The sequence below is a fragment of the Anomaloglossus baeobatrachus genome, chromosome 7 (assembly GCF_048569485.1).
Source record: "Anomaloglossus baeobatrachus isolate aAnoBae1 chromosome 7, aAnoBae1.hap1, whole genome shotgun sequence".
In the NCBI taxonomy this organism is placed as follows: Eukaryota; Metazoa; Chordata; class Amphibia; order Anura; family Aromobatidae; genus Anomaloglossus; species Anomaloglossus baeobatrachus.
Genome location: NC_134359.1, coordinates 121912959 through 121925628, shown reverse-complemented (window position 1 = coordinate 121925628; position 12670 = coordinate 121912959). Strand labels below are relative to the sequence as shown.

At 48.0% G+C, this 12670-nt stretch overlaps 1 protein-coding gene across 3 annotated transcripts in view; it reads right to left on the bottom strand.

Moving 5' to 3' along the window:
• The window catches only part of NBEAL1 (neurobeachin like 1), a 283360-nt gene that overhangs the window by 85963 nt on the left and 184727 nt on the right, over positions 1-12670 (bottom strand). For all 3 annotated transcript variants that reach the window (XM_075317649.1, XM_075317650.1, XM_075317651.1), the window contains 2 exons: positions 1589-1746; positions 1385-1509 (listed from right to left, as the gene is read on the bottom strand). In XM_075317649.1, the coding sequence (XP_075173764.1) occupies positions 1385-1509; positions 1589-1746 (283 nt within the window). The remainder of the gene's footprint in view (positions 1-1384; positions 1510-1588; positions 1747-12670) is intronic.

Below are 12670 nucleotides of genomic sequence, written 5' to 3'. Positions count from 1 at the left end.
TGCCTCCTACAGACACTAAGCTAAAACTGGGCTTGCCTGGCCCGGCCAGGGGGTGTATACTGCAGAGGAGGAGCTATGCTTTTGCATCTACTTACTGTCCTCCTATGGATAGGCAGCATAACACCCATGGTCCTGTGTCCCCCCAATGATGGCTAAGAGAAAATGACTTTATAATAGTCTCCTAAGGAGTGGTGCAGTGCAGACTGGTCGGATGGGTGTCTCCGTTCTCAGGCCAGCATTGAGGTCCTGCGCAAGCGCACTTTCATCTGCCCTGAGCAGGGCAGATCAAAGTATTGTAGTGCGCATGAGTGGGACCTCAATGCCGGCCTGTGTGTATGACGTAGGACGCGTCATGCACCTCAGCTTCGGAAGAAGGAGGACAAAAATGGCCAAAAGAGGAGGCACCGCACCAGGACAATGGAGACACCAATCTGAACCATCTACACCGTAACGACCGTTTAAGGGAGTATTATAAAGAAGTCATTTTTACGCTCTACACAGCGGCCTGGGCTCTTATATACAGCATGTTAGAATGCTGTATATAAGAGCCCACTGGTGGTGGCCGCAGCTTATAGTCACCAAATCTGATGACAGGTTTCCTTTAAAGGGAACCTGTCACCAGATTTTTCTCCTATAGGCTGCGGTCACCACTAGTGAGCCCTTATATACAGTATTCTAAAATGCTGTATATAATATCCCAGGCCATGCTGTATAACAAAAAAATATTATATTATTCTCACCAATAGGCATCTCTGGTCTCAGTCCATGGCCTCCTTTCTTCTTATGATCGCTGTCCTTCCTCCCAGCTCCATGTGGATGATGCATCCTATGTCATCCACACAGAGTCCTCCATTGTGCTCCTGCTCATGCAGACTTCTCTCTTCCCTGCTGAGGGCAGATTAAAGCATTGTAGTGCGCATGCACGGGCGGTCTTTGACATTTCCCCACATTTGCGCATTACAGTACTTTGCTCTGCCTGCAGTAGGGCAGACAGAGCGGCGCATGTGCAGGAGCACAATGGAGATTTGTGTGGATGATGTAGGACTCATCATCCACATGAAGCAAGAAGGAGGACAGTGATGGAAGGAGGAGAGGAGGCGCCGGACCGAGAACAGGGACACCCATTGGACCGGACCACCTTGCAGGTGAGTATAATGAAAAATGTTTTTTATGTTATACAGATCAGCCTGGGATCGTATATACAGTATTCTAGAATGCTATATAAGACCTCACTGATGGTGGCCACAGCTCCATAGGAGTCAAATCCGGTGACAGGTTCCCTTTAAAGATGATATCTAATAAAACCACAGTATTTTTATAAGACGCAACATGCCGCAAATGACATACTTTCAAAGGAGACAATACGATCTAGAAATAGACTTACCCAAGTTATCGCGCAAATTACTAGCTTCTAAATGGAGGTCAAAGTTGTTATTCTGCACCAGTTTGAGCCTCATACGCGAGTAGTTCTCTACATTGGAGAGCTTCCAGAATGCCCAGTTCTCTTTCCTTAGAGGAAAACACCATACAGCTTATTAACAGACACATATACAGAGTTAGTCAACGAGAGTAGTCAAGTGACACTAACCTGTCTGCCCAAGGTCCGCGTTCACAGGTGAGGTATCTTTGTGCTGCTTTCCATTGTCTTAAAGTGGCAGTGTACTGGCTGTTGATTTGCTTTAGCATGCTATTGTAACGCAAATTCTCCTGCCGTGCTTTTCTACTAAATGGCTCCAAAAAGAATTCCTAAAAAACGAAAGAGGAGAATTATGTTTGAACCTATGTATGTAATGTAAAGGGGTCACCCGCTTCCATGCTCCAGCTACTGAGTGTAGGTGTGATAGCGAATACGCAGCCTCTCTCCATTCATTACTAGGGGAGTTCCGAACACAACCGAGAGTATTTCCTTAGTAGTATTCTTTTTTTTATCATTTTTTTTTTCTAAGCAGTAGCAATCATAGGGAATGGAATGTGCCAAAATAAAAAAAAAAAACAACAGAAAGACAAGTAGTATCAATAAAGATTATTTTATCATTGAGATCATAAAGGCAATGCAAGTCAACGGTACAAATTGCACATTAAAGATACAGGATCTAAAATTCTATGAAAACACAAACTGAGTGAAATATCATAGCCAAAAGAAAAAGCGAAGAAAAACAGATAGGCAGAAGAAGCATGAGGGAAAGAAGGAGAGCGAGTGGGTGGTGGAGAGAAGAGAGGATAAGGTCTCCATGAATGGGATGAATACAGACTGTTTTCCTCAAAAAGAGCCAGGTATACTGCATAACATCTAAATTCCAACCAATAAAACCAGTTGTTTTTTTAAGAAAAAAAACAAAAACAAAAAAAAACAGCCATAGGAATCATAGACAGTAGATGTGAGTTCATCCATTGACATAATTTCATTTGGTTTAGAAAAACAGAGGGCTGATGAGTGGGAACTTTTTTTTTTATGGGTTGAGTGGAAGCTTTTTTTTGAGGTAAAGATCATTTTAGATCAGTTCACATTTATCCAGGGCTCTCCACTGAGCACTTACATTGGTGTTTCCATCTAAAACTAAAAAAATACATGATTCAGATGGAGGCTCCTATGAACAGATTCACTTATGAGGCTGAAGAGATCCTCTGGACTGTGTGGCTTCCATTCGGCAGCATCCAGCTTTTAAGATGTGCACAAAATAGGTGATTAGCCTGCTTTATGCACGCCTAAAGAGTAGGTAACAGCCACATAATAGGCCAGAGAGAGTCTAAAGTGTATCCAACTGCCTCATTATAAGGAATCTTCCGTCTGCATTGCTTATTTCAGAAATTTACAAGGACTCCCCAAGATAAGGCATTCAGCGTAGAGCGCAGGATAAATATGAGCTGAGCATTACTGGAATCTTTGGGAGGCAGAAAAGTTATTTTTTACGCTGTTAACAGTGTGGTAGAGGTGATGAGATGGCTTTATTCTTTGGATCAGTGCAATTACAGTGATACCAGCGATACCAGATTTATATCTATCTACAGACAGTGAGTAGTGTGAGGGTTTGTTTTTTGAAAGATGAGTTGATATTTTTATTGGTAGAATTTTTGGGCACAATATTTTTTTTTTTTTTATCACTTTCTATTCTGATTTTTGGGATACAAAATAAATAAACAGTTCAGAAATTGTTGCTTTTTTTATTGGAGGAGGGGATATGTTGTTTATAGTGTCGTAAAATCTGTGTTAGGAAATCTTTATTCTTCAGACTGGTACTATTACAGTGATACCACATTCATATTTTGACATTTTTTACACATTAAAAACAATTTTATAGAAAATATATTGTTTTTGCAAAATTGTATTCTGAGAGCTATAGCTTTTACATTTTTCCACTGAAATTTTTATATCTACTTTTTTTTATTGTGTTTATATGCAGAGTTGTGATGAAAACATTTTTTTGTCATGCTGTTTACTGATTTGTTACAGTGGTCACTGTAGAGGTTTAATAGTGTCAGTTCCGAATAGGTGAACTTTATTAGTTATTTTTGTTTTCACATAAATATTCATATATTGAAATATTCTTTGTTCTATATTTGGGAGGGGTATGTAGACACAAATCTCTGGATTGCAGATGAATATGGTGGGTTTAGGAGGAAAAAACGGTTCTGAAGGAATAGAAGGAGTGTGTGAATACTATACAAGTGATTAACACATGATTGGTGCATACCAAATACAGTGTGCAAACTATCTAACAAATCATCATCAGGAATAAATGCAAAGTGGGAACACCATGCAAGTAATTTCACATACTCCAAAGACATACAGATAGGGACTCTAGATTGTGAGCCCCAATGGGGACAGTGTTGCCAATGTATGTAAAGCGCTGTGGAATTAATAGTGCTATATAAATAAATAAAATTATTAGTATTAATTATACTCCTGATTGGTGCATATCAAGTACAATGAGCAAACTGTGCAAACCACCGAAAACAGCACCAGCACAACCTATACCCAATATAGAATATACTGGAGGGTCCAGAAAATAATAAGGACAGAAGGGGAGTTACCCCATGTGTATCGCCATGGCAAATGCTGATGTTTGACTTCTGGGTGCCATGGCAACCATTGGCTCCCTGTGATTTTGTTGCGGGGGTGCTGATGGGGGTGAGAGAGGAAGCCAGCAGCTGTCTACTTTACCTTGGCTGGTTATCAAAAATGGAGGGGGACCCCACACCGTTTTTTTAAATTATTTGTTTATTAAATTAAACCTAAAGCCTAAAAACACCCTTTAGTGTCACATGAAAGCCACCAAAGGGTGCAAGTGAACAACTCTGCCTATATGCCAATTGTATCTAAGCGCTCCCTCCTACATGAACTCTCCCTGAACTGCAATGTGCCAAGCATCTTACCCCCAGGTTGTGATATATTGTGTATATGTTTGTTTCTTCAGATATTTTGTCATACCATTCCTGATGAAAAGACCTGAGAAGTCTCGGAAGCTTGCTTTGTAACATCCTTTATTTTATTTTAGTTAGCTATTAAAAAGGTATCACAACTACAAGATTATAATTTTGTTTCTCTAACTAACAGCAATCAATCACCCCTAGGTTGGTGACTGCTGCGGTCACGGAGCTGTCACTGTATGTTTTCACACAGTGACAATTCAATTACATGACGCCTATAGTGCACCATGATGTGGAAACAGACACTTCTGCTCATGATGAGCTATGTAGTCATTGGTTGTTAAGTGGTTATTATAGAATGCCTATATATTTTTACTGGAATGTTGCAGTGATGGAGAAGGATAAGGGCAGGGATTAGGTCACAAGCAAGATCTGTGAACTTGCACTTTTTCTGAGCTTACTTGTATTCTTAATTCTTCTAACAATGAATGATGAGAGCCTGTATATGTGCTGCCAGCCCTTCACTCACTGGTGGTCGGAGGACAGCCAGAACAATGGACCCCAGTTCTGGTAATAGGTGTAAGTCCCAGAAGAGGAACAAACATCTATCAGACATTCCAGTCTCTCAAGAGACAACCCCTTAAAGGAACCACAGCAAAACAAGACACTCTCCAAAAAGAATACAGAGGTGTGGTTCATAATATTCAGGGTAAGGAATATGGAAATAATGAATGCCACATACAGTTTATGTATTTTAAAAAAAAAAAAAGAATTTTGTTTACTTACCGTAAATTCTTTTTCTTATAGTTCCGTATTGGGAGACCCAGACAATGGGTGTATAGCTTCTGCCTCCGGAGGACACACAAAGTACTACACTCAAAAGTGTAGCTCCTCCCTCTGAGCTTATACACCCCCTGGAGAACCAGATCTAGCCAGTTTAGTGCAAAAGCTAAAGGAGAATAGCCACCCACAAGTAAAAACAGAGCAAGAACCGGAACAACCGGAGACTCTGTCCACGACAACAGCCGGTGATAACACGCGGAACAAGAAACTGCCAACAGGCAACAGGGAGGGTGCTGGGTCTCCCAATACGGAACTATAAGAAAAAGAATTTACGGTAAGTAAACAAAATTCTCTTTTTCTTTATCGCTCCTTTGGGAGACCCAGACAATGGGACGTCTCAAAGCAGTCCATGGGTGGGAATAAACAGAAAAACTAAGAAGTAGGCGGAGCCTAACTTCACAAATGGGCGACAGCCGCCTGAAGGATGCGTCTGCCCAAGCTCGCATCTGCCGAAGCATGAGCATGCACTTGGTAGTGCTTTGAAAAGGTATGCAGGCTAGTCCAAGTGGCAGCCTGACAGACTTGCTGAGCCGTAGCCTGGTGCCTGAAAGCCCAAGAGGCACCGACAGCTCTGGTCAAGTGTGCCTTGATCCCCGGCGGGGGAGGCACCTGAGAACACTGGTAGGCATCCGAAATGGTCGACCTAATCCAACGGGCTAAGGTCGGCTTAGAAGCAGAGAGGCCCTTACGCCGACCTGTGGTTAGCACAAAAAGAGAGGTGCACCGCCTAAGAGCAGCGGTGCGAGACACATAGATCCGGAGAGCACGCACCAGATCCAGAGTATGCAACGCTTTTTCAAAGCGATGAACAGGAGCTGGACAAAAGGAAGGTAGGGTAATGTCCTGGTTAAGGTGGAAAGGAGAGACCACCTTAGGAAGAAAATCCGGAGTCGGACGGAGAACCACCTAGTCTTGATGAAAAACCAAAGAATGTCACTCCGAAGAGAGTGCAGCCAAATTAGAGACTCTCCTGAGGGAAGTTATGGCCACTAGAAAAACCACTTTCTGTGAAAGACGAAACAAAGAAACCTCCCTAAGAGGCTCAAAGGGGGGTTTCTGCAAAACCGTGAGAACCAAATTGAGGTCCCAGGGATCCAAGGGCCGCCGGTAAGGCGGAATGATGTGAGACGCGCCCTGCAAGAAGGTGCGGACCTGAGCCAGCCGGGCGATACGCCGCTGGAACAGCACTGACAGAGCCGAGACTTGTCCCTTGAGAGAGTTGAGGGACAGTCCCAGCTGCAGACCGGACTGTAGAAAGGACAGAAGGGTCGGCAAGGAAAAAGGCCAAGGAGGATGGTCGGAAGAGCGACACCAGGACAGGAAAATTTTCCAAGTCCTGTGATAGATCTTGGCAGAGGATGACTTACGGGCCCGAGTCATAGTGGAGATGACTTCAGGGGGGATACCAGAAGCCGTCAAGATCCAGGACTCAAGAGCCACGCCGTCAATCTGAGAACCGCAGAATTCTGGCGGAAAAACGGACCTTGTGAGAGAAGGTCTGGACGGTCCGGAAGATGCCACGGCACCTCTACGGACAGATGGAGCAGGTCTGGGTACCAAGCTCGCCTGGGCCAGTCCGGAGCAATGAGGATGACTCGACGGCCCTCCATTCTGATCTTGCGCAGAACTCTGGGCAAGAGAGCTAGAGAGGGAAACACGTAGGACAGACGAAACTGGGACCAGTCTTGAACCAGAGCGTCCGCGGCGAATGCCTGAGGATCGTGGGAGCGAGCCACGTAAACATGAACCTTGTTGTGACGGGATGCCATTAGGTCCACGTCCGGAGTGCCCCACTTGCGGCAGATTGACTGAAACCCTGCCGGATGCAGGGACCACTCGCCACTGTCCACGGTTTGACGGCTGAGATAATCTGCTTCCCAGTTTTCCACGCCTGGGATGTGGACTGCGGATATGGTGGACTTGGAGTCCTCCGTCCATTGAAGGATGCGTTGAACCTCCAACATTGCCAGGCGGCTGCGTGTCCCGCCTTGGTGATTGATGTAGGCAACCGCTGTCGCGTTGTCTGACTGGACTCGGATGTGCTTGTCCGCCAATAGGTGGTGAAAAGCTAGGAGAGCCAGAAGCACGGCTCTGGTTTCCAGCACATTGATCGAGAGGGCTGACTCGGACGGAGTCCAAGTGCCCTGTGCTCGGTGGTGGAGACATACCGCTCCCCAGCCGGATAGACTGGCATCCATGGTGAGGATCACCCAGGACGGGGCCAGGAAGGAGCGTCCCTGAGACAGAGAGAGGGGCCGAAGCCACCACTGAAGAGAGCTCCTGGTCTGTGGCGACAGAGCCACTAACCTGTGCAAGGAGGAAGGCCGCTTGTCCCAACAGCGGAGAATGTCCAGCTGCAGTGGACGCAGATGGAACTGGGCAAAGGGAACAGCCTCCATTGACGCCACCATCTGACCCAGCACCTGCATCAGGTGCCTGATGGAATAACGGCGGGGCCTCAGCAGAGAGCGCACCGCCAGTTGGAGGGACTGCTGTTTGATTATGGGCAACTTCACAAGTGCCGGCAGAGTCTCGAACTGCATCCCTAGGTACGTGAGCCTCTGGGTTGGAGTCAGAGTGGATTTGGGCAGATTGACAAGCCACCCGAATTGGGCTAGAGTGGCGAGAGTGAGCGAGACACTCCGCTGACAGTCTGCGCTGGATGAAGCCTTGACTAGAAGGTCGTCCAGGTAAGGAATCACTGCCAACCCCTGGAGGTGCAGAACCGCAACCACTGCTGCCATGACCTTGGTGACTACCCGAGGGGCCGTGGCTAACCGAAGGGGAGAGCCACGAATTGGAAATGTTCCTCTCCGATTGCAAAACGTAGCCAACGCTAGTGTCAAACTGCAATTGGCACATGCAGATAGGCATCTCTGATGTAGATGGATGCCAGGAAATCCCCTTGGGTCATTGAGGCAATGACTGACCGCAGAGACTCCATGCGAAAATGCCGCACCTGAATATGCTTGTTGAGAAGCTTGAGATCCAGGATGGGCCGGAAGGAACCGTCCTTTTTGGGGACTAGGAAGAGATTTGAGTAGAAACCTCTGAACCGTTCCCGGGCGGGAACCGGTACAATTATTCCGTTGGCCTGCAAGGATGCCACGGCCTGAGAGAAGGCGGCGGCCTTGGAGCAGTGGGGAGTTGACAGAAAAAATCTGTCTGGCGGGCTGGAAGAGAATTCTATCCTGTAGCCGTGGGAGATGATATCCCGCACCCACTGATCGGAGACGTGTTGAAACCACACGTCGCCAAAGTGGGAGAGCCTGCTACCGACTAAGGACGTTGCTGGCGCGGACAGATAGTCAAGAGGAGGCTGCCTTAGTGGCAGCATCTCCTGCGGTCTTCTGTGGACGCGCTTTTGTGCGCCAGCTGTATTTTTGGTCCTTGGCTGAGTTAGTGGACGAGGCCGAGGGCTTAGAGGACGACCAGTTGGAGGAACGAAAGGAATGAAACCTCGACTGATTCCTACCCTGGACAGGTTTCCTGGTTTTGGTTTGTGGCATGGAAGTACTCTTCCCGCCAGTAGCTTCCTTAATAATTTCATCCAGCTGTTCACCGAACAGCCGGGACCCAGCAAAAGGGAGTCCAGCAAGGTACTTCTTTGAAGAAACATCTGTCTTCCACTCTCGAAGCCACAAGATCCTGCGGATAGCGAGGGAATTAGCCGAAGCCACCGCAGTGCGGTGAGAAGCCTCCAGCATGGCAGACATGGCATAGGATGAAAAACCTGAAGCTTGGGAAGTTAAGGTAACCATTTCGGGCATAGATTCCCTGGCGAGGGAATGCATCTCCTCTAGAGAAGCAGAGATGGCTTTGAGAGCCCACACTGCTGCAAAAGTCGGGGAGAACGAGGCCCCTGCCGCCTCATATACAGATTTGAAGGTCAACCTGGCGGTCAGTGGAATCCTTAAGAGAGGTGCCATCAGCCACTGATACAACGGTCCGGGCTGAGAGTCTAGACACCGGGGGGTCTAACTTTGGTGAATGAGCCCACTCCTTGACCACCTCAGGTGGAAAGGGAAAACGGTCATCAGAACCACGCTTTGGGAAGCGTTTGTCAGGACAGGCCCTAGGCTTGGTCACAGCGGCCTGAAAACTGGAGTGGTTAAAGAACACACTCTTTGTCCTCTTAGGCGAGGTAAACTGGTGCTTTTCTGCAAGAGAGGGTTGTTCCTCTGATACTGGCGGATTGAGAGCCAGTACAGAATTAATGGACGCAATCAAATCACTAACATCTGAGTCACTTTCGGACAGATCAATGGGGCACATGGAGTTAGCCTCCGAGTCCCCTGTAAAGGCATCCTCCTCGTCCTGCGAGTCAGCTTCTGAAACAGAGCCGCGGGACGAGGAAGGAGAGGGAGCCCTGCGTCTCCTCTTAGGAGGACGGGGTCTGGGACCAGATGATGAATCCTCTGTGAGCTCCGGTCCTGAGAGAGCCCTAGCAGCAGAGGCACCCTGTGAAGGGGGCTGATGCATGTTCAGCAAAGTCCTGGACAGCTGTCCCATGGAGTCGGCAAAAGACTGGGAGATAGACCTAGATAAGGATTCTACCCAAGCTGGGGGTTCAGCCACAGGAGCCGGAGCAGCCGGAGAGACCACTGAGTGTGCGATTCCAGGCTGAGGCATCGTCAGGTTAGAGCAGGCATCACAATGTGGATAGGTGCTCGGTTCAGGCAGTAGGAGCTTACATGCAGTGCATACTGAATACAGCTTTGGAGCCTTGCTCCTCGTGTGAGACATGCTGCTGGAGTGGGGGCTCTGCCAGAATGACCCCCAGAGAGTATATACAGAGGTCCACAACCAGAGGTTGTGGCTTACCAGACCGCTGGAGCGGTGTTGTGTGCCCTCCAGATCCCAAAGCCCGGACCCCCAAGCACCTCAGCAGGGATGCTGCAGACCAGTGCTGATCGCAGGGAAAACGCTGAGAAAATGGCCGCCGGAGCGAAGAGAGGGGGCGGGACTTACTCTGGGAGCGGGATCTGGAGGACCATAGAGACTTACAGGGGAGGAGACATGTACTCAGTGAGGAGTGTCCCTCCCCTGTGCAGAACGGCCGCTGGGCGGAGCCGCGCTGTCCCTCTGCATGAATGACATGCGAGGGCAGTGAAACCGAAACTAGGCCTCCGGCGAAGCCGGGGCCTAAATTTGAGCGGTGCGGCCGGCGCGCAGGCACCATCGGCGCGGTTCTCAGGCGACAGCCAGAGAACCCGCCGGAAATGTCACAAAAAACACTCAGCACACTCTCCCACAACAATAAAGTACAGGGACCCCCAATATATAAACGTCTCAGGTACTTAGCTTGCTGAGACGCAGGGTTCCAAGTCCCTGGGGATGAGTGCTCCGGTCCAGCAGGATCCTGAAGGGCTGCGGATGGAGATCGGTCTCCTGCCAAGCATGGAGAACCGTGCTGGCTCCCACTTCAAGCCAGAGCCCAGGAGGGATGGTGAAGGAGCACGGCATGTAAGGCTCCAGCCTTGGAATCAACCTTAACAGCACCGCCGACACAGTGGGGTGAGAAGGGACATGCCGGGGGGGTCCAGGCTTGGACCCGCTTTTCTTCAAACTCTTTCCAAAAATCAAAAATCAGATGAGAATGCATGTGTGATGTATGCCTCCTGAACACAAAGCGATAAACTGGCAAGATCTGGTTCTCCAGGGGGTGTATAAGCTCAGAGGGAGGAGCTACACTTTTGAGTGTAGTACTTTGTGTGTGCTCCGGAGGCAGAAGCTATACACCCATTGTCTGGGTCTCCCATAGGAACGATAAATATATATATATATATTTTCTGGAAAAAAATGTCCTTAAACGTGTTTCCTATGAACAAGGTTGATTTTAAAGTTCATTTTAATTCAACAAATTTAAGTTCCACTATTGGATGTGTTTAAATAAAATGTTCCTGTGTTAAGAATCTTATAAATGTGTCCCTGCTATATACTGTGTAATGGCCGTGTCTGACCGTATGGGGCCATGGTCTAATCATTTCATATTTCCTGGGCAGGGAAAGAAGAAAAAGAGTATAAAGACATTACAACACGTGATTGCAGCTGAATCTTTTTGTGAGATAAAATATTTCCCTGCCTGTTTTTAAAATTTTTTTTACCTCAAAGAAAGATTAATTTGCATTCCCGTGCTGTAATGTCTTTGTATTCTTTTGTTTCCTCCCCTGCCCAGGAGATGTGGTATGCTCAGACCATGTCCCTGTATGGTGAGAAACAGCCATAACACAGCACACAGCAGGGACACATATGTAAGATTATCTCAGCACAGGAATATTTTTTTTTTTAACACATCCAATTGTAGAAATTATTATTATTATTCCAAGACTTATTGATTGAAATTAACTTTGTTTGTGAGAGAACTCCTTTAAAAGGAACAAAAAAAAAAAAAAAAAAAAAAAAAACAACTTTAAAGGTTTATTCCCATCTCCAAGATTCTATCCCAGTAAGTAGTAGATATGATGATAATAATATTAGCAAATACCTCCAATTAGAATTGTAGTATAGTTCTCCTGCTGTAGCCAGGCCCGGACTGACAGGCGGGAGGGGCGGGACTTCTCCCGGTGGGCTGGCCGGTGGAGGGGTGGGGGGGCCGCCCCCCGCCTCTCCCGCACTGCCTGCTGTTTAAAATTATTTTGTGGCTGCCGCCACCCGCCGGCCGCCACTATAGCGGCGGGGTCCGGTGAGCGGCCCCCGCCGCCAATTTTCAATGCTGCTGGCCGCCGCCGGTATTATGGTAGAGGCTAGATCCCAGTGGCCAAAGGGACCTCTGCTGATGTCACACCCATGTGACCGGCCTCTTGTGTGGGAGGAGCCTGTAGTTCCCGGCAGTCAGTGCACAGTTTGCCGTACAAGCAGCAGGATGTTTCCCATCTTCCCTGTTTCTGCTGTTTTTCTACCCCGACGTTTGATATAACAGGAGGTAATATCTGATGGAGCTTATCATGTATGAGCCTCAGGGGGAAATAAAAAGGGATTGTGGGTCACCGTCTCTGGGTGCAATAGTGTGCAGCAGTAAGTGCGATGCTCTGACCATTGGGAGAGAGGGTGCGATGCTCTGCCTGTGGGAAGGGGGAGAGAGGGTGCGATGCTCTGCCTGTGGGAAGGGGGAGAGAGAGGGTGCGATGCTCTGCCTGTGGGAAGGGGGAGAGAGAGGGTGCGATGCTCTGCCTGTGGGAACGGGGAGAGAGAGAGAGAGGGTGCGATGCTCTGCCTGTGGGAATTGGGAGAGAGAGGGTGCGATGCTCTGCTTGTGGGAAGGGGGAGAGAGAGAGAGGGTGCGATGCTCTGCCTGTAGGAAGGGGGGGGGAGAGAGAGGGTGCGATGCTCTGCCTGTGGGAAGGGGGGGGAGAGAGAGGGTGCGATGCTCTGCTTGTGGGAAGGGGGAGAGAGAGGGTGCGATGCTCTGCCTGTGGGAAGGGGGAGAGAGAGGGTGCGATGCTCTGCCTGTGAAACA